Source organism: Stegostoma tigrinum, chromosome 2 (assembly GCF_030684315.1).
Source record: "Stegostoma tigrinum isolate sSteTig4 chromosome 2, sSteTig4.hap1, whole genome shotgun sequence".
Taxonomy (NCBI): domain Eukaryota; kingdom Metazoa; phylum Chordata; class Chondrichthyes; order Orectolobiformes; family Stegostomatidae; genus Stegostoma; species Stegostoma tigrinum.
This window is the reverse complement of record NC_081355.1, coordinates 154,523,207-154,548,257: the sequence shown is the minus strand read 5'-3', so window position 1 is coordinate 154,548,257 and position 25,051 is coordinate 154,523,207. Positions and strand designations below refer to the sequence as shown.

General features: G+C 46.3%; 1 protein-coding gene across 3 annotated transcripts; it reads left to right on the top strand.

The window, feature by feature from the left end:
* Positions 1 to 6,624: 6,624 nt before the first annotated feature.
* Positions 6,625 to 24,658, top strand: gfus.1 (GDP-L-fucose synthase, tandem duplicate 1). 3 transcript variants are annotated; one of them, XM_048521099.2, is made up of 11 exons: positions 6,625 to 6,643; positions 9,013 to 9,172; positions 9,645 to 9,759; positions 10,492 to 10,620; positions 12,675 to 12,748; positions 12,904 to 13,037; positions 14,878 to 14,942; positions 15,761 to 15,827; positions 17,876 to 17,955; positions 21,661 to 21,760; positions 23,629 to 24,658. In XM_048521099.2, the coding sequence occupies exons 2-11, from the start codon at positions 9,015 to 9,017 to the stop codon at positions 23,682 to 23,684; spliced, it is 978 nt and encodes a 325-aa protein (XP_048377056.1). In that variant the 5' UTR covers positions 6,625 to 6,643; positions 9,013 to 9,014; the 3' UTR covers positions 23,685 to 24,658. The 3 variants fall into 3 exon arrangements, with proteins under 3 accessions (XP_048377056.1, XP_048377040.2, XP_048377044.1); XM_048521083.2 differs by lacking the exon at positions 6,625 to 6,643 and adding an exon at positions 7,177 to 7,303; XM_048521087.2 differs by lacking the exon at positions 6,625 to 6,643 and adding an exon at positions 7,222 to 7,307.
* Positions 24,659 to 25,051: the final 393 nt, after the last annotated feature.

Sequence of the window (25,051 nt, the reverse complement as noted above, 5' to 3'; positions counted from 1 at the left end):
ACAAACCTTATTGAGTTCTTTGAGAAGGTGACCAAACAGGTAGATGAGAGTAAACCGGTTGATGTGGTGTATGTGGATTTCAGCAAGGCGTTCAATAAGGTTCCCCACAATAGGCTATTGTACAAAATGCGGAGGAATGGAATTGTGGGAGATATAGCAGTTTGGATCGGAAATTGTCTTGCTGAAAGAAGACAGAGGGTGGTGGTTGATGGGAAATGTTCATCCTGGAGACCAGTTACTAGTGGCGTACCGCAAGGGTCGGTGTTGGGTCCACTGCTGTTTGTCATTTTTATAAATGACCTGGATGAGGGCGTAGAAGGATGATGGGTTAGTAAATTTGCAGACGACACTAAGGTCGGTGAAGTTGTGGATAGTGACAAAGGATGCTGTAGGTTGCAGAGAGACATAGATAAGCTGCAGAGCTGGGCTGAGAGGTGGCAAATGGAGTTTAATGCAGACAAGTGTGAGGTGATGCACTTTGGTAGGAGTAACCAGAAGGCAAAGTACAGGGCTAATGGTAAGATTCTTAGCAGTGTAGATGAGCAGAGAGATCTCGATGTCCATGTACACAGATCCTTGAAAGTTGCCACCCAGGTTGACAGGGCTGTTAAGAAGGCATACAGTGTTTTAGCTTTTATTAATAGAGGGATCGAGTTCCGGAACCAAGAGGTTATGGTGAAGCTGTACAAAACTCCGGTGCGGCTGCACTTGGAGTATTGCATACAGTTCTGGTCACCGCATTATAAGAAGGATGTGGAAGCTTTGGAAAGGGTGCAGAGGAGATTTACTAGGATGTTGCCTGGTATGGAGAGAAGGTTTTACGAGGAAAGACTGAGGGACTTGAGGCTGTTTTCATTAGAGAGAAGAAGATTGAGTGGTGACTTATTTGAAACATATAAAATAATCAGAGGGTTAGATAGGGTGGATAGGGAGAGCCTTTTTCCTAGGATGGTGACGGCGAGCACGAGGGGCATAGCTTTAAATTGAGGGGTGAAACATATAGGACAGATGTCAAGAGGTAGTTTCTTTACTTACAGAGTAGTAAGGGAATGGAACACTTTGCCTGCAACAGTAGTAGATTCGCCAACTTTAGGTACATTTAAGTCATCATTGGACAAGCATATGGACGTACATGGAATAGTGTAGGTTAGATGGGCTTGAGATCGGTATGACAGGTCGGCACAACATCAAGGGCCGAAGGGCCTGTACTGTTCTGTAATGTTCTAAGTTCTATATAAAACTGTGCTAAAACTGAACTGACCACATACACAATTTGTGGACAAGTGTTCAGTGCCTACTGTGCACCAGATTCACAAGCCACACTAGATCTCTTTACTTCTGGATGCAAATGACTCAGCCTGTCCTTAAATATTGCTTAAACAAAACTCGTATCAACCCACACTGACCAGTCAAATATTCTGGCAAGTCGTGTAACTATAGCAGAACAGAAATCTTCAAATGAATAGTCAGGGTAAGGAATCAAGTGAGAGGAGATGTGATAAAGGGAAAGAACAAAGTAAAAGAAACAGCTGTAAGTTGGGTCATGACTGCCATAAGAAGGGGATTTTGATCCAGCTACACCAAGGCCACCTTGCATGTTGACCAGGAAGCAATTCCACGATTCTGCAAGACCCGCCCAGTGTCATTTGCCTGACAGGCAAAAGGAGAAGCAGAAATCAGGAGGCTGGGGAGCGAAGGGATCATCGAACCAGTAGAGTTTGTGGAATGGGCAGCACCGGGCAAACTGAGTATGAAGCCTGATGGGTAAGTTTGCATTGTGGGGATTTTAAACAAACAGCAAACTGCTTCTTACAGCTGTTTAAACACCCACTCCCTTAAATAGAGAATTTATACACAAAGCTGGCAAGGGGGCTGTCCTTCACAAAGCTAGACATGAGCCATGCATACCCACAATCGTGTTCAGATGAGGGTTCCCAGAGGTATGCTACAATTAATACATTTAAGGGTTTGTACCAATATGTGAGACTACCATTTGGAGTATTATGTGCCATTTTTCTGTGGATGATGGAGAACATTTTAGGAGGTCTATCCTGGGTCATCATTTACGTGGATGACGTTGTCGTAACAGGGAAGACCAACAAACAGCATTTAGAGCACTTGGAAATAGTCTTCAGATGTTTCTCCAAGGTGGGCATTTGCCTAAGAAGGGAAACATGTGTGCTCTAGGTACCCCGAGTCAACAAGACCAGGTTACACCCATTGGAAGATAACTTGAGTGTGATTAAAGGTGGCCTGGCTCTCACATCAGTGCCAAATTTTAGGTCTTTCTTTCGGTTGATGAATTATTTCAGAAAGTTCATACATAATCTGGCTTCCATATATCTGCTGCTAAGGAAGGGTCAGCCTTGGAAATGGTCCTGCAGGCAAGACATAGCCTTTAGGCAAGAAAAGAAGCAGCTATCATCATCTGGGGTGTTGGCACACTACGATCCCAGACAAAATAATGTGCTGATATGCGATGTTTCCCCAAATGGCATTGGGTAGTGTTGGCTCACAGATGGCCCAGTGGAGAGGAATGGCCAGTAGGGTAAGAAATAGCCTATAGCATCACTCGATATCAAACTGTCCTGGTTCCTAGTCAATTATCAGTCCATCCTTCACGTAACTACAGGGATAGGCCCAGCAGAGTTTCTAATCGAGGTAAGGCTCTGTGCTGGATTAAATCTGATCTTCTCAGACCTGGGGGAGGAGTGAAATGGCATCAGGAATGCAAATGGAAGTCACAAGACTCCTCTAAACAACAGAGACAGTTTACTTCAGGGGATGAAATTTGGTGTCGGACCCACGGAAATGGCCCTGCTTGGGTAAGAGTATTAGGTGACCCAACCACATTGTTATGGGTTTGGGTGGGTGAGACGGTCCTGAACAAGCACATGGACCATAAGAAAGCTGAAAAGTGGCAAACGGGGCAGGAGCTAAACATGCCTGGCCCATTATAGCCAGAAAGGGTACTCCCGTCCGTGTAGCGTTGAGAACACCTTGGGAGTCTGAGATGGACACGGTGGATGTCGCAGCCTCATTGCTGTTACTGACTGAAGGAGAGGATGAATTTTTTCCAAGATGCTCCCAGGTACAAGAGGCAAGCTATGCTCCATTACACCCTTCCTGTATCGGAGGCTGAGTTGGAGGAACGGGACACAGTGTGAAAACGCCCCAGGAAGGGCTACAAGAAAAAGAACAGGCCTACGTCCTCAGACTTAGAAAGGGAGGGATGTAGCGATTGTAACAAGGTCAGCCAAGTGGACCTCATAGCATATGAGTTCCCTGATTGGGGCTTTTGATCTGGTCCAATCACAGAGTCCTGGTGACAGAAACAACAGGAGTGTGAGAGGTTCCATTTCCGCTGAAGAAGCCAGACCGGTGTCAAGTACAATACATGTGTAAATAAAGAGTGACCTGGTGACGGGGCACTGACCTCTGTGGGGATCATTTCACTGACAAGCCACACTGCACTTCGATCTGGAATATCAACAAAACAGGTGGATGACGGATTAATTCAGTTAAAGATTTTTATATCCCGCCAGGGTATCTGATAATATTTCAGTATTATTAAAACAGGGACACATTTTATAAATAAATACTCAATCAGATTTTAAACAAATACTCAATCAGAACTATCAAGGAACATATCTCAAATTCACAGCTCAAACTGAGTTTACCCAGACATTCGAATAGTTAAGGTTTGGACAGATATGGGCCAAGAGCAGGCAGGTGGGACAAGTTTAATTTTGGGATTATGTTGAGCATGGACACGTGTTTTGACTGACATTCTTTCACACCCTTACCTAACAAAAGCCATGTAGATAGAACATGTTACACAGTTAAGATGGCAGCGAAGGAAAAGAAAACTCAGGGTTTATGTTTGTCTCGCAGTTTTCATGACTTCAGAAGACACCACAGCAATGGAAGGAAAATCTTTTGCGGTGTATTCATTGTTACACTTCAGGAAAGGCAGCAGCAAATTTGTACAAGAAGGCCTCATAATTAGAAACATGATAATGACCCGAATTTTGTTTCTGTAACTTTTTAAAATTCATGCAAGGGATGGGGGCATCAATGGCCAAGCCAGCTTTTACTGCCCATCCTTAATTACCCAGCGGGCAGTTAAGTCTCAGCCATATTGTTATGGATTTGGAGTCACATGTAGGCCAGACCAGTTAAGATGGTGTATTTCTTTCCAGAAAGGGCATGAATGAAGCAGATGACTTTTTGCAACAATTGTGTGTATGTGGTCACCATTAGAATAGTTTATCACTTCAGATCTTTAGTGAATTCAGTTTTCACCAACTGTCATTTTGGGATTCAAACTCTTGACCCCCAAACATTAGCCCAGAGATCTGGATTACTAAATTAGTGACATTAACACTATGCCACTGCCTCCCAGAGCCCACTCCCTCATCTTAGATGGCCTTTAAACAGCTAGGAAAATGGCAGTGAAAGAAAAAAGACATGGAAGCCCTGACAGTACTCTCTGGGATAACAAGGTGTAGAGGTGGATGAATACAGCAGGCCAGGAAGCAACAGAGGAGCAGGAAAGCTAACGTTTCGGGCCTAGACCCTTCTTCAGAAATAGGGGAGGGAAAGGGGGCTCTGAAATAAATAGGGAGAGAGGGGGAGGTGGATAGAAGATGGATAGAGGAGAAGATCGGTGGAGAGGTGACAGACAGGTCAAAGAGGCGGGGATGGAGCCAGTAAAGGTGAGTGTAGGTGGGGAGGTAGGGAGTGGATAGGTCAGTCCAGGGAGGATGGGCAGGTCTAGGGGCAGAATGAGGTGAGTAGGTAGGAGATGAAAATGGAGCTTGAGGTGGGAGGAGGGGATAGGTGGTTGGAAGGACAGGTTAGGGAGGCAGGGACGAGCTGGGCTGGTCTTGGGATGTGGTAGGGGGAACGGGAGATTTTGAAGCTTGTGAAATCCACATTGATACCATTGGGCTGCAGGGTTCCCAAGCAGAATATGAGTTGCTGTTCCTGCAACCTTCGGGTGGCATTGTTGTGGCACTGTAGGAGGCCCAGGATGGACATGTTGTCTGAGGAATGGAGGGAGGAGTTAAAGTGGTTCGCAACTGGGAGGTGCAGTTGTTTAGTGTGAACCCATGGTAGGAGTTCTGCAAAGCGGTCCCCAAGCCTCCGCTTGGTTTCCCCAATGTACAGGGAGCCACAACGGGAACAGTGGATGCAGTATACTACCTTAGCAGATGTGCAGGTGAACATCTGCTTGTTGTGGAAAATCTTCTTGAGGCCTGGGATGAGAATGAGGGAGGAGGTGTGGGGGCAGGTGTCGCACTTCCTGCGGTTGCAGGGAAAAGTGCCGGGTGTGGTGGGGTTGGAGGGGAGTGTGGAGCAGACAAGGGAGTCACGGAGAGAGTGGTCTCTCTGGAAGGCAGATAAGGGTGGGGAGGGAAAAATGTCTTTGGTGGTGGGGTCGGATTGTAGATGGCGGAAGTGTCGGAGGATGATGCATGGATCCGGAGGTTGGTGGGGTGGTACGTGAGGATGAGGTGTTTCTGTTTTGGTTTTTATTATGGGCAGGGGATGTGAGGGATGAGTTCCGGGATATGGGGGCGACACGGTCGAGGGTGTTCTCGACGACTGAGGTTGTTGGGGAGGAACTTTGCAGTCCTTGAAAAATAAGGACATCTAAGATGTGCGGGTGTGGAATGCCTCATCTGGGGAGCAGATGCGGCAGTGACAAAGGAATTGGGAATAGGGGATGGCATTTTTGCAGGAAATTGGTTGGGAGGAGATGTATTCTCGGTAGCTATGGGAGTCAGTAGGCTTGAAATGGATATCAGTTTCTAAGTGGTTGCCAGCGATGGAGACAGAGAGGTCCAGGAAGGAGAGTGAGGTATTAGAGATGGTCCAGGTGAACTTAAGGTTGGGGTGGAAGGTGTTGGTGAAGTGGATGAACTATTCGAGCTCCTCTGGGGAGCAAGAGGCAGCGCCGATACAGTCATCAATGTACCGGAGGAAGGGGTGGGGTTTGGGGCCTGTGTAGGTATGGAAGAGGGATTGTTCCACATAACCTACAAAGAGGCAGGCATAGCTTGGGCTCGTGTGGGTACCCATGGCCACCCCCTTTGTCTGAAGGAAGTGGGAGGAGTCAAAACAGAAGTTGTCGAGGATGAGGACTAGTTTGGCTAAGCGGATGAGGGTGTCAGTGGAGGGGTCTGGTCGGGTCTGTGGGAAAGGAAGAAGCGGAGGGCCTTTAGGTCATCTGCATGGGGAACGCAGGTGTACAGGGAGTGGATGTCCATGGTGAAAATGAGGTGTTGGGGACTGGGGAATTGGAAGTTCTGGAGGAGGTGGTGTCACGGACGTCGGTAGGGAGTTCCTGGACCAAGGGGGATAAAATGGAGTCCAGATGTGATGAACCCGGTGGGGCAGGAGCAGGCGGAGACAATAGGTCGACCAGGGCAGGCAGGTTTGTGCATTTTGGGAAGGAGATAGAAGCAGGCCGTGCGGGGTTGGGGAACGATGAGGTTTGGAGGCTGTGGGTGGGAGGTCCCCTGAGGTGATGAATGGTGTTGGAGATGATGGTTTGGTGCTCGGGTGTGGGGTCATGATCGAGGGGGCGGTAGGAGGAGGTGTCGGAGAGTTGGCGTCTGGCCTCGGCGATGTAGAGGTCAGTGCACCATACTACCACTGCACCACCCTTGTCTGCGGGTTTGATGGTGAGGTTGGGGTGGGAGCGGAGGGCTGCCCGTTCTGCAGGGGAGAGGTTGGAGTGGGCGTCCGGGGTGGAGAAGATGAGGCGCTATATGTTTCGACGGCAGTTGGAGATGAAGAGGTCGAGGGAGGGTAGGAGGCCTGGGGGTGGTGTCCAGGAGGAGGACTTGTGTTGGAAGCGGGTGAAGGGGTCAGTGGAAGGAGGGTTAGGCTCCCGGTTGAAGAAGCAGGCGCGGAGGCGGACGTAAGCTGCTCAATGCCCAGGAGTGACCGGTATTTGTTGATGTGTCGGTGGAGGGGGACGAAGGTGAGCCCCTTCCTGAGGAGTAACCGCTCGTCCTCAGTCAGGGGGGGGGTTAGGGTTAGTTATACCACTGGCCCACCTCTGGTACCATGTTACTGGGGGCTCGATATATCGTGTCCCACGGATAAACAGCGACTGAAGGATAAATGTTCTCTCGCTCGCTCCCTGTCTCCTCCTCCTCGGCGGGACGGGGAACCCCGCGGACTACAACTCCCAGCAGGCCCCGCGGCACGCTCCGCGCCTGCGCAGTCGCAGCGGACTCTGCTCCCGGAAGTGCCTGGCGACACGTTGGAGACCAGAAAGAGGAAGAAAGTGAGTAAGTTGCGGGGTGAAAGTGAGAGGGACAGGGGAGGGCGGAGAGAAATACATGTCTGACTGTTGGCGGAGGAGGGTGGTTTGTGTGGGGCGTCGGGGACTGTGTGCCCTGTGTCTCACCTGTCGGGGGGGTGGAGACCCTGTGTGTCTCCTGTCTGGGGGTTGGGAGTTGGGAGTTGGGGGTTGGGGTGGGGACCCTGTGTCTCACCTGTCTGAGGACCTTGTGTGTCTCCTGTCTGGGGGGTGGGGACCCTGTGTCTCACCTGTCTGGGGGGGGGGGGTGGGGATGCTGTGTCTCACCTGTTGTGAGGTGGGGGAGGAGGAGTTGCTCAGTGTCTCAACTGTTGGAGGTCATTGATAATGGGAACTGCAGATGCTGGAGAATCCAAGATAACGAAGTGTGAAGCTGGATGAACACAGCAGGCCCAGCAGCATCTCAGGAGCACAAAAGTTGATGTTTTGGGCCTAGACCCCTCATCAGCGAGCTGCTGTTTTTCACTTGAGGGTCTAGTTTTCACCTGTGTCTTTGTTGAAGACCTTTTCTGCCCCAGGGTATCAATGTGACTGTATTTTTCCCTGTTCTGGGGTAGAAAGTGGATGTGCCTTGTTCTGATCTATAGTTATCCTTCAGCCAACTGTGTGAAAATAAATTTTCATTGTCACATTGCTCTTTGTGAGATTTTGCAGTGCGCATGTTGCCTACCATTGTTCTGTCACACGTTACAATCTCAGATCTGCGTATACCTGACAATTCAGGTCTCAGGGTACTACCTGACCTAACAGGCCCTAACTGTGTTTCTGCTGACTCTGGAGATCAATCACTGAAGACATTTACAACTGTACTGTTAGCACCTGAATGAAATAAAAGCATGAACTGTGTTACACTGGGCAAGAAGGTTGAAAAGATTTCATCACAAACACCAGAAAATGATCCAGACTCTCACTGTCTCTTTTATTCCTGACAAAATCTTTACAAATATGAAAACTCTAAGAAAGAGTGACCATATCTCCATACCAAGGCTGCTTGTTCAGGCCAGCACAGATGCATCCAGTTTCCTTTCGGTGAATTTCTGCCCGTTCACAAAATGCTTTTACTCGTTTGGTATCTCTTACACCTAGAGACCCAGAACAAACTTAAAAGTAAATTCAACATTACTTTAACTTTGGAGCAAACTTGAGTTCCCTCAACTCAGTTCCAACTGGCTTTGAGGGATTTCTCCCTAGAGTGTTTCACAGTCCTGCCTCCACAATCTGACACGTGCATTCAGGATGTATATATGCATTTCCACTGACTGACTCCCTTCTGGGAGTCTCTTTCAGAATCCCTGTTGCTGGGCAACGGTATCTTTTTGAACACAATGAATTGTTAAACCCCATCTCTCTACTTCTCGGGTCATTAAAAATTTTCTAAAAATGCAAAAATTATTAAAAAACTGAAAAACGCATACAAGGCCTCCAAGCATCCTGACATCAACCTTACGAGAACAGCTATAACAAACGTGAATGAAACCAGGTCACCACCTTAACTCAAATTTCAATTATTTTAAAGTTATGCATTATTCCTGACACTATTTCAAACAATGACTACACTTTGCCTGTAAAGATACCTGGGATGTGCTGCAGTAATGCACATTTTCAGTTCTGTTCTGGGTAGCAAATGTGTTCTAAGTGCGACTGAGATCAGGCTGTCTGTTTCTGAATCATAGAGATGGCAGATGGTGAGAGGATGAGAATGAAAAGCAAGAGGATCCTGGTGACCGGAGGCTCGGGACTGGTTGGCAAAGCCATTGAGCAGTTGGTGAAAGAGGGGGAGGGCCAAGCAGATGAGGAGTGGATCTTCCTATCTTCAAAGGATGCTGATTTAACGTGAGTCCGTGTTATGGGGGAGTTGGGCTGATGATATCAGTCTTTACTCATTCATTTTCATCTCTCCTTCACCTCTCACCATTTCAACTTTTCTCCCTGTTGGAGGATAGTTCATTCTTAGGCAGCTTTCTAAATTAAAGGATCTGAACATTAGGGACCCCTCTACCATCCAAAAGGACAAGGACAGCAGATGCATGGGAACATCAACACTTTCAAGTTCCCCTGCAAGCCATTCACCATCCTGACTTGGAAATAAATCACCTTCAGTGTTACTGGGACAAAATCCCTCCTTAACTACACTAAATGGCTTGTAGTGGTTCAAGAAGGCAGCTCACCACACCTCCTCTAGGGCAGTTGGGGACAGTCAATAAATACTGGCCCAGCCAGCAACATCCACGTCACACAAAGCACAGAAAATCCAGCGATAGTGAGATTCATTCTAGAAATGTAAAGTCTTTTGTCTTTCCCTCAGAAATGCTGCGGAAACCAGTGCGCTGTTTGATAAATACCAGCCCACACATGTCATTCACCTGGCAGCTATGGTGGGCGGACTGTTCCGGAACATGAAATACAACCTGGATTTCTGGGTGAGTGATGGTGCGTTAAACAGCTTTGTCCTAGCACTGCGTCTGACCACAGGAGTGTCAGGGTAACACAGTCGCCTGGGCATGACTTGTTTTTGACTCCAGTTGTTAGGGAGGATGTGAAGGTGGCGAATGTATCAATTAGAATTCCGGCTCCCAGCAGTAAGGCACTAGTTACCTGAGAAGACTGAAAAAGCCTGAGGCCATTCCTGTTGTGCCTCTAGAAGGCTAAGGAGGGATTTGAAAGAGCTGTTTAAAATTAGGAGGGGTTCTGATAGAAAACATTTCACTTTATGGACACTAACCAGCTAAGAAGTTGCCAACCGGGTCGACCAGTTTTAATGTTGATGGCAAAAGAAGCAGATGCAATATGATTTTTTATTTTAAGCATTGAATGGTGTTCAGGACCAGTTTTGTTCAGTGACAGACGTTTGACTGGTTTTTCAACCGGGACCAGTAGTGCATTCAGAAGTATTCAGCATAGGAACAACTCCTTGATTGGCTCCTGCAATACAGTGGAAGCATTTCTCCTATGAAGAAGAAAACAGCTCCTGCTCTCTCTCCAAGATTTCCTTCAGAAAAGGAAAAAGCACCTTCTGAGACACTGAAATTGCTGGGAGTTGAGAAATGGTTGGATCAGGATACAGTCGGAGGGAGAGGTGGGGGTTCAGACAGTCAGATCACAGTTGCTGACTGTCTCCTGCAACTGATTTTTTTCTGTTTTGTTTTTCCCAGAGGAATAATGTTCATATTAATGACAATGTGCTACACTCTGCTCATCTGCACGGAGTTACAAAGGTTGTTTCCTGCCTCTCGACCTGCATCTTCCCAGACAAGACCAGCTATCCTATTGACGAAACAATGGTGAGATTCCTTCTCCCCGACGCTCCTCCACCCTCCGCTGTCCCCCACTTTACACACCCACTATATCAAATGTCATGCCTGGGATAAAAGGCTTAAATATAAAGATCAGTTGAAAGTGTGAAAAATAAAGGCTCATGACAGTGATCAATCCAGATAAGAGCAGTAGAGACTCCAGGAAAGTGGTGAAAAGGGTAGACCAGGAACCTTTTCCAGTTCTGTACTCATGTAAAAACAAACAGAGCGGCTGGCTGTTTGGCCCATCAAACCTGCTTTGCTACTCAATAAGATTATGGATGATCTCCTCAATTCCAATCTGCATGATTTCTGCATCTCTCCAATTCCCTTAGTAACAGGAAACCTAACCTTCTCATTCTTATATTTACTTAGCAGCCAAGCATCCACATCTGTCAGAGTTGGGAACTCCAGAAGTTCTCGGCCCTTAGGAGGAGAAATTTCTTCATCACATCTGAAATGGCTGACTCTTTATCATAAGACAATGATAGCCAAGTTCCAGCTGTATCCACCCAGGGGAAGCCCCGTCTAGTTATCTGTCCTGTCAGGAACTTGATTAGGAATCTCAGATAATGTGACGCAGTATCCCCTCCTGGAGCAGTCCTTGCATCAAGGGTACAGTTGGCTTTCCTGAGTTGGAGATTTACACACACAGACAGTCCCATATACTGGGCAGCACTGATGTGCTCCCACCCACAGGAAGTGCCTTCTCTCCAAAAAAGGCCTTCAGTCCATCTGACCAGCTGCAGTGATGTATGAATTTCAGTTCTGCTGTGATGCCAGAGCTGGAGATCAGACATCCCAGCAAGTGGCTAACTGAATCAGACAGCATGTTCCTTTGTTGTTTGTAATTGGCCGAGTGGAGACTGTAGTCAACCAGCCAAAACAAAGCGTCTCCAGTTAGATCCTGTATTGGCAGCAATTGCTCAACCATCCCAATTGCACTTGTAGTTACAGTAATGATCAATTTAAGATGATCTATCAAGCTGTGACCTTGGCGCATTGAATGTTTATCTGACGTGAATACCTTCATATCACAGGGACCAGTTCTCTCCAAACAAAAAGAATACTTTCAAGCCTGTTTCTTTTCGAACTCCTGGATAATTAAAGAAAAGTCGCCTATCCCCATTGCTTTCTCCATGGCAATGCATTAGCCAATAGAAGTTTTTCTGACCAACTAATCCGAACCCTTTTCTCCAGTGGTGTATCTTGTTGAGATTACTTAAAAGGTGGTATTCTTGCAGCTGTGCTGATCATCAGAGTTTTTGCAGCACAGAAATAGTCTGTTCAGGCCGTCACCAAACATCCATCTATTCTAGCCCCGTTTCTCATCACTTGGCCCATAGCCTTGTATGCTGTGGTGTTTCACGTGCTCATTGAAATAATGCTTAAATGTCGTGAGGACTCCTACCTCTACCAACCTTTTAGACGTTTCTTTGCTGAGTGCTGATTAGACAAAATGTCAACAAAGTTCAAGTCCTGTTAAGCTAAGTGCCTGATTAATAGAATTGTTGAAAATCATAAAGAATTTTGGCAGTCACTAAGGAGAGGTTGTTTCAGTGACCAGAGGGGATACAGACATTGGTACGAGAGACAGTGAGGAGCTGGGAAGAGGTTTTGCAAGATGATTTGGAATGCTCTGCTTCAAAAGGAGGTGAAAGGGGATGTCAGTAATAACTTTTCCAAAAGGAATTGGATTAATCTTTGCAGGGTTCTAGAGAAAGAGCAGTTTTGGCAGGTGCAGAGTGTTGTGTTACCTGGATAGCTACTTCAAAGGCCAGTCTCAGACTCGATGGACTGAAGGGCCTACTTCTGGCCCTCCGAGTGAGGTTCTGTAACTCCATCCTGGCTCTTGGCCAATTTCAAAGCTGCATTTGGACACCAGCTGGTGGCCAGTCACTGTTCCAGCTCCCGGTGAGGCAGTCTAAAGCTAGCTGACATCCAGTTACGGAGAGAATCCTGTTGACATTACCATCCGGGATTTGGAACTGAATGGATGGTATAAATTAATAATTTTTAAAAACTCCCTTTCTCCCTTGTAGATCCACAATGGTCCCCCACACCGTTCAAACTTTGGATATTCATATGCAAAGCGAATGATTGATGTGCAGAACCGGTAAGCATCCTAAATAGAGTCTTGTCCTCTAGTTCCCACATTTTTCTTTCTCTCATCTCTTTGCCTACTGGACCAGATTGTGTTGCCCCAGCAGATCTGGGGTTACCCTATCTCCGGTGTAGTTAGCTGCTGACTCTGCACCATCTCTGTTGCAGTGCCTACTCTGAGCAACATGGGCGTATGTTCACTTCCGTGATCCCCACCAACGTTTTCGGAAAGTTCGACAATTTTAATATCGAGGACGGTCACGTTCTGCCTGGATTGATTCACAAGACGTATCTGGCGCAGAGTTGAGTCTCTCATTGTTTGTTGGTTTTCTTTTGTTTGTTGAATGACCAGTTAGATTTTAACACATTCCTCTGTACGGCCAGTTTCCTGTGATCTCCTGAAATCATTTTTAATCAGACTTTGAACGCTACGAGTGACAAAACCCATGTGGATATAATTTACACACAGCATGGAAACAGATCTTTTGGTCCAAACAGTCCGTGCCAATCATAATTCCAAACTAAACCAGTCCCACCTGTCTGCATTTGGCCCATATCCCTCCAAAACTTTCTTATTCATGTACCCACCCAAACGTTTTAAACATTGTGACTACCCGCATCCAGCACTTCCTCTGGAAGTTCGTTCCACAAACGAATGACTCTGTAAAAATAGTTGCCTCTGGTCTTTTTTAAATCTTTCTATAATACGAGAAATAAGGTGCATATATAGACAGGGACTTAAACTCTGGAGGCAATTGGACCCTGTCCAGGCATTGCCCACTTTCGGAATGAACAATGCCTTCGTGACGGGCAACAGTTAGCTGGTGCACACTCTATGGGAATGCCTTACCCACGCAGAGTCAACTAGTCAACAGCCTCTGATGTTTGGCATTCTTGCGTCTGTTCTGACTAGCAAACAGGAAAAGCTTTCAACAACTATGTCACTTGCAGCCACGGTTGTAGAAGTTTAGGGAGGGGCTGAAGGCATGGCGGCCAATTTCAGAGATGGACATGAGAAGCTGTGGAGCAATTAAAATCAGAGATTATCAAGAAAAAAGGAACAAGAGTCGGCTCTTCAGCCTATTATGCCTGCTCTGCCGTCGAATAAGATCATGGCTGATCTGGCTGTGGCTTTGACTCCATTCTTCTGCGTGATTCTCTAAACCTAGATCTCTTTGTCGATTGATAATCTGTCTCACTCAGTATTGGTTTCTATTTGGTGATCCAGCTTCCATCACCCTCTGTGGTTTAAAAAAAAATCCAAATTCACGAGCCTCAGAGAAGAAATTCTTCCTCGCCTCCACCTGTCTCAGATAGGTGACTCCTTCTTAAACAGTGACACTTTTGTTGTGCCATGGTTGGGGAGTGGGAATACTCCTGAACATCCATCATCCAGGTGCCTGGGGACCTCCTGACGGCGCCCCATTCCTCTAAATTCTGATGGGTATTTTTTTTCAATTCATTCATAGGATTAATGCATCGCTGGTTAAGCCAGCGGTTTTGGCTTATCTCTAATTGCCCAGAGGGCAGGTAAGAGGCCAGTGACATGTAGGCCAGACCAGGTAAGGCTGGCAGCTTCCTTCCCTAAAGGGCATTAGTGAACCAGGTGGGCTTTTTTTCCCCCTTGACAGTCAACAGTGGACTCGTGGTCATCATTGGACCCTTAATTCTAGATTTTTATTGAATTTAACTTCCACAATCTGCCATGGGGGGATTCAAACTCCGGTCCCCAGAACATTATCTGGATTGCTGGATTAATAGTCCAGCAATAATACCACTAGGCCATCAACTCCCCCTGGCAATCTACTCAACTTTTTCCCCCATAAATCCCTCCCCGCCCCCACCATCACCATCCCAGAAATGAGCTGGCTGGCTCTCCTCCGGGTGGCTTCCAATAAAAGTGCGTTCCCCTTTGAGTAAAGAAACCAAACTTGTGCAATGTAACCGAGGTTCAGTCTCCTGGAGGAGAGTGAGGGTTTCTGAGTGTTATGGGGCTGGATCAGTTTACGGAATGAGCAGGGGTGCGCGGAGGTGGGTGTGAGAAGTGAGTCAATTTCCTGTTTGTTTGATCAGAAGGCACTGCAGTCCTACTGAGCAATGTTAGAGCCAAATTACTGACCTCTTGTCGGTTCCTTCCTGCAGGAAATGGCACAGTGCTGGAAGTCTGGGGATCAGGCAAACCCAAGAGGCAGTTTATATACTCTCTGGTAGGTTACCGGGCCAAACAGGGTCCATTTCCATCATGCACATCTGACCCTCTGAACAGATCTTGGAGAGAGCTGGAGCTTGGCTAGTTGTTAGCTGGGCCTCTCGTGTCCAACTCCAGCCTGGCTACTCACTGGGTACCTTCAGGTAGTAGCCGGGCTGGATCCTCCATCTACCTCCGTGGCCCCTCCCTGAACACAAAAGCTAGGAGCCTACTTTGCCACTTAGTACAATCATGACCGATCTCGTCTCGGCCTCAGCTCCACTTTCCAGCCCACTCTCTGTAACCCTTCAACCCGTTACTAATTAAAAATCTGTCTGTCTCCTTCTTACGTTTACTCAATGTCCCAACATCCAGGACACTCTGGGCTCGTGAATTCCACAGAAATGAAAATTCCTCACTGAGCCCCTTGAGTGATTGAAACCAGATCTGTAGATCACAGGGATCTTCTGTATCTCTCCCCATCCACAAGTGGTGCAGCAGGAGGGGATTACCACAAAAGAAATACTCAGCCAACTGTGTGCTGAGTTGTGTGGAGACGCCTGTCTGAGGTGAGGAAATCGATTACAAAACTGAGTGGGGTTGAAGCAATCTATATCTGCCCAGTGGGATTGATAGGTCCCTTTGAGAGTCTGCATTGATGCTGGGTCTGCCTGGTCTTCTCTCTCAACTAGGAAGCACGAGGTTCCCGAACCTCACCATCCCATCACCACTGTGTCCTCAGTATATGACATGTACGTAAACAGAGAACTGCATTAAAATAGGGTGAGGTATTTGAGCTTCATGAATGGACTTGATAACAAAATTTGCATTTTCCAGGATTTGGCCCGTCTCTTCCTTTGGGTTTTGAGAGAGTATGATGAGATTGAGCCCATCATTCTGTCAGGTATGAATGATTTGTTTGTGTGATTGCGCTTCTGTCAATGACTTGTCAGGGGTGCCATTCAAATGCAGATTTCTATCTGGAAAAGTTTGGAGAAGTTGGGCCTGTATCCGTTGCAGTTTAGATAGATGAGAGCTTTACTCTGTAACTCCATGCAGTCCCTGTTCTGGGAGTGTTTGATGGGGACAGTGTAGAGGGACCTTTACTCTATCTAACCCCATGCTATCCCTGTTCTGTGAGTGTTTGATGGGAAGTGTGGAGAAAGCTTTATGCTGGATCTAACCCCATGTTGTCCCTGTCCTCATTGTGTTTGATGGGAACAGTGTAGAGGGAGCTATGCTTTATATTGAGCCGCATGCGGTCCTAGGTTTAATGGGGAAATGTAGAGATGTTATTCTGTGTGTAACCCTGTGCTGTTACTGTACTGGGAGTGTTTCATGGCGACACTATAAGAGGGAATTTTACTCTGTATCTAACACCATGCCATCCCTGTCCTGGGTGTGTTTGGGGACAGTGCAGAGAAAGCTTTACTCTGTCTAATCCTGAGCTGTCCCTGCCCTTGAAGTCTTTGATATGGGACAGTGTAGAGGAAGCTTCACTTAGTATCTAACCCCAGGCTGTGTCTGTCCTGGGAGTGTTTGGGGATAGTGCAGAGGGAATTTTATTCTGCATGTAAGCCCATGTTGTCCCTGTGCTGGGAGTGGTTAATGGGGCAATATACAGCAAGGTTTACTTTCAGTTTGAAAGAGTAGAGAGAGCTTTACTCAATTTAACTGATGCAGTTTCTGAATTTTGCTGAAACTGGAAGGGGAAAGCTGTGTTTTTCTGATTCTGAGATAGTAGGTACTGCAGATGCCGGAGAATCTGAGATAACAAGGTGTAGAGCTGGATGAACACAGCAGGCCAAGCAGCATCAGAGGAGCAGGAAAGCTGACATTTCGGGCCTCAACCCTTCTTCAGAAATTGGGGGAGGGGAAGGGGATTCTGAAATAAATAGGGAGAGAGGGGGAGGCGGATAGAAGGGACCAATCTCTCAGTGACTCCCTTGTCCGCTCCACACTCCCCTCCAGCCCCACCAGACCCGGCACTTTTCCCTGCAACTGCAGGAAGTGTTACATCTGCTCCTACACCTCCCCCCTCACCCCAATCCGAGGCCCCAAGAAGACTTTCCACATCAAGCAGATGTTCACCTGCACATCTGCCAATGTGGGAGACTGTATCCACTGTTCCCGTTGTGGCATCCTCTATATCGGGGAAACCAAGTGGAGACTTGGGACCGCTTTGCGGAACACCTACACTCAGTTCGCACAGAACCCCCAGTCACAAACCATTTCAACTTACCCTCCCACTCCTTGAACGACATGTCTGTCCTGGGCCTCCTGCAGTGCACAACGATGCCACCCGAAGGTTGCGAGAACAGCAACTCATATTCTGCTTGGGAACCCTGCAGCTCGATGATATCAACGTGGACTTCACCAGCTTCAAAATCTCCCCTCCCCGTACTGCATCGCAAAACCAGCCCAGCTCGTCCCCGCCTCCCTAACCTGTCCTTCCTCCCACCTATCCCCCCCACCTCAATTCCCACCCCCATCTCCTACCTACTAGCCTCATCCCATCCCCTTGACCTGTCCGTCCTCCCTGTACTGACCTATCCCCTCCCTAACTCCCCACCTACCCTCACCTTTACTGACTCCATCTCCGCCTCTTTGACCTGTCTGTCTCCACTCCACCTATCTTCTCCTCTATCCATCTTCTATCCGCCTCCCCCCTCTCCCTATTTATTTCAGAATCCCCTTCCCCTCCCCAGTTTCTGAAGAAGGGTCTAGGCCCAAAACGTCAGCTTTCCTGCTCCTCTGATGCTGCTTGGTCTACTGTGTTCATCCAGCTCTACATCTTGTTTGCTCCTGATTCTGGTGAGGACCTTCTCCAAGGAGCCCGTTGTCTTCCTACAGGGGGAGTTTGTGAAGAGGTTGGTTATGGGTGAGAACAGGTATTTGAATACTGGTTAATTCAGGTTTTTCTGAGCCCTGTTGCTGTGTTTCCATCTGCAGTGGGTGAGGAAGATGAAGTGTCCATAAAAGAGGCAGCAGAGTGCATCGTGGCAGCTATGGACTTCAAGGGGGAAGTCATTGTATCCTTCACGTACAACGGCCTATATTACACCCACTGAGAGCATCCCAGGTCCAGGACCATCCTCACTGGATCAATGTGGCCTTGAGCTGCTGATAGTGATCCTTCATTGTGTTTGTGTGTCTGTGTCTCAGAGTTTGCCCAACTCCACACTCTCACTATTAACCAATTGACACATTAACTCTTGTTGTGCCTTAGTTTCACTCCACCAGTTGGAAAGTAAGACTTAATTTGTTGATTGGATGGACTTTGCGTGTTGGTCAAATAGCCTGTTCTGCCCCACACTAATGTCAATATTTTTATAATTGGACAGAACACAGCTTTTGCTTCAAAATTTTCGTTGTTTGTACAGACATTATTGTTGGCAGTTACTCGTTCTCGAGTATTTTTTATAGTCTCACAGCAAGGAAACAGACCCTTCGGTCCAACCGACCAGGATTCCCAAACTGTATGAGTCCCATTTGCTGGCATTTGGCCCATTTCCCTCTAAACCTTTCCTATTCAGGTACCCATCCAGATGTCTTTTAAATGTTATAATTGTGCACACCTTCACCACCACCTCTGGCAGCTTATTCCATACATACACTACCCTCTGTATGAAAAAGTTGCCCCTCATCTGCAAACTTTCAAACCATCTCTCCTATATTTATACGCAGATCATTTATATAAATGACAAAAAGCAGCGTACCGTGCATCAATCTTTGCAGCATACCACTGGTCACAGGCCTCCAGTTCGAAAAACAGCCTTCCACTGCCACCTCTGTCTCCTAACTTCAAACCAAATTTGTCGCCGGGCTAGCTCTCCCTGGATTCCATGTGATCTAACCTTGCTGTCCAGTTTACCATGCAGAGCCTTGTTGAAGTCCATATAGACAATGTCAGTCAAAAGGTTCTGGACCAAAAGTTAAAACTGCAAAGGGGTTAGTTGAAGCTGAGAAAGTTTAAGCTCAGTTGCATGAAGGTTCCAGGAAGACACTGTCAGATTCTTGAGACCACACGTTTAAACCTCAGGGAACTGAAGCCTTAAAAATTTGAATGGGAAGGGATTTCTCTCAGGTGTAAGTGCATTAAAGGTGTGTTTTGGGGATTATGGCATCGTATGTTGTTGGGCATTCCAAAATCCTTAAATTATGTAAATAGTTTGTTTTAATTTGTCTTATCTTCATGGGTTTTGTGCTATAAATTGCTGAACATGGAACTGCAGCTTTGTGTCTTTACGTTTCAGTGAAAGGACACTTTTTTCAAACTATAAAACAACAAAATATGATTTATCCACCTAGGGAATTCTATCTGACTTTTGTGTTCTGTGGATCTTCGATTGGACAATGAGCCCGATCCTGGAGCCACATCAACAATATACAATCCCAATAATTCCCAAAACGTCTGACAGGTTTCCAGGAGGTGAAATTTGATCTTGGCCTGTTTGCTGACATTCCTTTCTCCAGTTCCTTTTCTGTACCGCCTCTTGCCAGTGAGTGTGCTCAAAGAATTCCATCCCTCAGACAGAAGTTTTCCCCAAGTTGGTTTCTTCTGAATGAGGGTTGATCTCTGTTGTATTTCTTGAGGGAGGCCTTCAGAGAGTAGTTCAAACACTCCCCTTGTCCTCCTCTCACTTGAGTGTCTTCCTTGAACTGGGTGAACACTATTCAACTTATTCACCATACACAAAACAAATGTCTACCTTTATATGTGATCTGCAGTTGGGCAGCACTTGCTGAACAACCCTCTGTGCAATAGATTCAGAAACAAGCTATGTAAGAAAATCATTTGAGTTGGTAATCTGCCTCATAACAGGGATCTGTTCTGTGCAAATAAACAGAATGCCTTAAGGTCTTGTGCCTTTTTGAATTGCTCTGAGGCCTTGGGAAGCTAATAGTTCCCCATTGGTTTCTCCATAATATTACCTCAGTCAGTCGAGGCAACTTGCGAATTATTCAGAGATAATGGGAACTGCAGATGCTGGAGAATCCAAGATAACAAAGTGTGAAGCTGGGTGAACACAGCAGGCCAAGCAGCATCTCAGGAGCACAAAAGCTGACGTTTCGGGCTGATGAAGGGTCTAGGCCCGAAACGTCAGCTTTTGTGCTCCTGAGATGCTGCTTGGCCTGTTGTGTTCATCCAGCTCCACACTTTGTTATATTGCGAATTATTCAGTGTCCTTTTTGCCCTGGAGTGTCGTTATGGTCACCTGATACTCCAGTGTTTGTCCGATTTAAGTCCCAGACTGAAACGCATTAACGACAGTGCTCTCTTCAGCTATGTTGAAGTTCTGTACCACTCAAGACAATTTAATGGTCTCTGTGGCTTTGCTCGTGGATGTCCTAAGAATATTCAGGGTTGAGATAGACATTTTTAATCAATAATGGAATTGAGCTGTAGGGAAAAGGTGGGAAAGTGGAGTGGAGGATTATCAGATCAGTCATGATTTTATTGAATGGTGGCACAGAATCAATTGGCCAACTTCTGCTCCTTCTAAACATAGAACAATACAGCACAGGTACAGACCCTTCAGCCACCATCTCTGTGCTAACCATGATGCCATTCTAAACTAATCCCATCTGCCCATATATGACATGTATCCCTCTACTTCCTACCTGTCCATGTGTCTGTCTCAATGCCTCTTAAATGTTGCTGTCATATCTGATTCTACCGTATCCCCTGGCAGCGCATTTCGGGCATCTTACCACCCTCTGGGTAAAACAACTTGCCTTGCATATTTCCTTTAAACTTTTCCCCCTCTTACTTTAAATCTATGCCCCCTTGTATTTGACATTTCTACACCTGGAAAAAGACTCTGACGATTCGATAGCCAGAGACTTTTCCCCAGGGCAGGATTGACTGCCACGAGGGGTCATAGTTTTAAGGTGTTAGGAGGAAGGTATAGAGATGTCAGAGGGAGGTTCTTCACCCAGACAGTTGTGAGCGCATGGAATAGTTTGCCAGTGGTAGTCGTGGAAGCGGAGTCATTAGTGACATTTAAGCGACTGTTGGACATGCACATGGACAGCAGTGAATTGAGGGGAATGTAGGTTGGGTTATTTTACTTTTGGATTATGATTATTCCACGGCACAACATCGTGGGCCGAAGGGCCTGTACTGTGCTGTACTTTTCTATGTTCTATCCAAGCCTCTCAATTTTATACACTTCCATCAGATCGCTCCTCAGCCTCCAAATGCTCTAGCAAAAACAACCCAAGTTTGTTCAACCTCTCCTTCTAGGTAATACTCTCCAATCCAGGTGACATCCTGCTCAACCTTTTTTGCAACCTCTCCAAAGCCTTCCTACAGTGTGGCAACCAGAGCTGCGTACAATACTCCAAAATATAGCCTAACTAAAGTTTTATACATCTGCAACATTACTTGCCAACTTGGAGTTTAAAAGTCCTGACCAATCTGTTTTGCTCCTACATTTTTTGGGTATTGTTCAGCATAGTTGTCTGAGAGGTTAACCCTCAATTCCTGTGAGGTTGGTAATGAGTGGAGTCCTACATGGGACTGAGCCTCACCTGTCACATCCATTCTATAGTGTGACAATTTGCTGCATTCACACTGTAGGATTACAGGCAAGGTATTCACGGGTGCATTGAGCTCAATAATCTGTACTGTGGAGGGGAATGTTAATCCATGCTTAGCTAGCAATTCAATCTTCAGGCAGCCAAGGTCATCCCGTGTGCCTTCTCTCTTTTCCTTAATTATGAATATCAAGTTTGACACCAGCAAATCTGATGGGCAGTACAAGAAGACAGCAAGTAACTGCAAGTTGAGGAAATACCTGCCAGACTTCAAATTTACCCCCTTCAGCCAAGGTGAGTCTCGATGTCTTCAGCATGTTTGTCTTCCATTCACTTCACTACTACAAACTCAAAAGTTACAGTAAAGCAGTGTTTACCTCCAGCACTCTTTATATTTTCTGCATTTCGGTTTATCAATTTTGTGGAATGTGAATCTTGCTGGCTATCTATTAACTGTCCCTAATTGCCTCTGAGAAAGTGGTGGTGAGCTACCACCATGAACTACCGTAGTCTCTGGGATTTAAGTCGACTCATAGGAGTTTGAGGACTTTGACCAGCAACATTGGAGAAAAGGTGATATATTTCCAGGGCAGGATGGTGAGTAGCTTGGAGGTTGTGTTCCAATGTTGCTGCTGCCTTTGTCCTTCTATAAGTTGGAGGTCGTGGGTTTTAAAATGTGCTGTCGAAGGAGCCTGGATGAGTTGCTGCAGTGCATTTTGTAGTTCACACTGCTGCATTTATGGCGGTCAAATCGGTATTGACCAAGTGAGATCACCCTCCTAACTAGTGCCTTGTGGATAGTGGACAGGTGTTGGCAAGTCAGGGGGTGAGTTATTTTCAGCAGAATTCATGCGGTTATAAATAGTGGCTATATGATTGGCCCATTTTAGTTTCTGGCCAGTGTTGACCTCTGTAATGGTTATTGATGCTGTGGAATTCAGCAATGGTCATACTGTATAATGGACTAACATAGAACAATACAGCGCAGAACAGGCCCTTCGGCCCTCGATGACTTTGCTGATGTCTTCCTGGCTGGTTGGGGATGTTGGCAGAGAATGTTTTTAATTGGCTTTGGCTCCATTGTCATGAAAGGAAAAACCAGGTCAGTGTGCTGCCATCTTTACATGTGACTTCAGACCCATAACAATGTGGCTCATTGTTATCACCTATTCTTCATTCCCCCTTAGAGGGCATGGTGTGCTGCCACTTTAAACAACTGAGTAGTTTGAATCTAGTCGAGGGAACTTGCAAAGTGAAGTGTATCACTGTGGGTCCGGAGTCACATGTCGGCCAGATCAGGTAAGGATGGGATATTTCTTTCCCTAAATGACATTAGTGAACCAGATGGGTTTTTCTGCTAATCTGGTAGTTTCGTAGTCAACATTACAGAGACTAGCTTTCAATTCCAGAAGCTGCTGTAGGAGGATTCAAGCCTGTGTTTCCCTATTACTGCTGGATCAGTTCACTAATCCAGTCAAGAGGTTATGCTGAAGCTGTACAAAACTCTGGTGCGGCTGCACTTGGAGTATTGTGTACAGTTCTGGTCACCGCATTATAAGAAGGATGTGGAAGCTTTGGGAAGGGTGCAGAGGAGATTTACTAGGATGTTGCCTGGTACGGAGGGAAGGTCTTATGAGGAAAAGCTGAGGGACTTGAGGCTGTTTTCATGCGAGAGAAGAAGTTGAGAGGTGACTTAATTGAAACATATAAAATAATCAGAGGCTTGGATAGGGAGAGCCTTTCTCCTAGGATGGTGACGGTGAGCACAAGGGGGCATAGCTTTAAATTGAGGGGTGAAAGATATAGGACAGATGTCAGAGGTAGTTTCTTTACTCAGAGTAGTAGGGGAATGGAACGCTTTGCCTGCAACGGTAGTAGATTTGCCAACTTTAAGTACATTTAAGTCATCATTGGACAAGCACATGGAATAGTGTAGGTTAGATGGACTTCAGATCGGTATGACAGGTCAGCACAACATCAAGGGCCTGTACTATGCTGTAATGTTCTATGTTCGTGTCATGGCACAATTTCCCCGCTCATTTTGGATTGTGCACGTTTTCTTTTCCTGATGTCATTTTACCAGCTGATAGATTACTGTAAAAAGCACAAAAAAAAATGAAATACTTTCTAAAACTAAAAGGATAAGTTTTCATTTGTTTCAGCTGTCAAGGAGACCTGCGATTGGTTTGTGGCCAATTACGAGCTGGCAAGAAAATGAGGTGGTGATTGAACTTCAGACTGTTGGACTGCTGCCATGGTCAGACATGCACGTGATAATTATGGGGTTGGGCTAAAAGTAGATATCTGTACAATAGTGTAGCAATGGGTCTAGTTCAGAGGGAGGAGCTGAACCCACATTCAGATTCTGATTGTCTGGACCTTTCCCCTCACCCCAAGTGCAGCCTCTCGGCCAGCTCACTGCCTGATCCTAACAAGGGAGCTCCTATGCCAGCGACTGCAGTCATCTTCTTGTCTCTGAGGAACGTTGGCTGAAGGTTGGATGTTATCAGTCTCACCAAATCAAAACCAATTCTGTCCCACGTGCGATTCAACATTCTCTTCCTTCTGATCCTGTCCGAGACTGTGACAGTGAAGATAGTTCCCTTGTTTGCAGCAAGCTGCTGCTTACTCTCTGAAAGACAGGGAACGATGGTGGATGTATAAGTAGTGTTGCAATTCAGCCCAACCCAGGCTTGTCAAATGGTTTTATTATTCATGAAATGTGGGTCACTTCTCGTTACTTGTTCCAAATTGTCCTTGACTATGGAGTCATGTGTAGACAGGATAGCAGATTTCCTTCCTGAGAGAATATTGGTGCAATAGCCTGAAAACAATACTTCGCGGTGTGGCCACCATTTGCTGGAAGTAGCATTCAAAATGATTCAGCAGTGAATTTGAATTCCACTAGGTGGAGTTCTAACTGGTTTCTCCAGAACTCTAGCTTGGACTTGCAGACTACTAGCCCAGTGACATTCCCACTCCACCAGCAGACAATCTTCTTTCTCTCCCATCCTGCCAATGAGTGCTGTTTTGCTGATTGTAAAAAATGGTCTTTGAAGACAAGAATTTATGTAGCTATCTTTAGGACATCTGTCTAGACTATAGATACTGCTGCCAATTATTTTGGAAGCTCCTGTTCCTGGTGAGTGATTTTGTTTACATTAGCTACAATAAAAGAGTAGAATTACACTACCTGTGGTTACATAATCTCAAAAAGCATTTTACATTTGCAACTGTGTGTGGGCAATGGAATTTGTCAACAAATGTCACAGCAGAAAATTGGTCTGAGGTATCTGCCCATATTCTGTAGCAGTGTGACAAAGGGGTCTGTGTGTTTCCCATGTTATGTGCATGAACTCCCATGGAGTTATGAGCACAATTTCCCCCTCACCCATTCCTCAGGGCTCATGGTAAAACCTGCTGTCTTATTCCAACATTTTAATAGAGGGTGGGAGCTGAATTGTGCATCAAACTAGGTGCTGAGGCAGATGACACTTCACCAGTTTCCCAGGGGTAATAGCAGGGTAACATGCAAATTAACCCCTCAACCCCAATCTGACTATTCCACATTATTACCTTACCCAC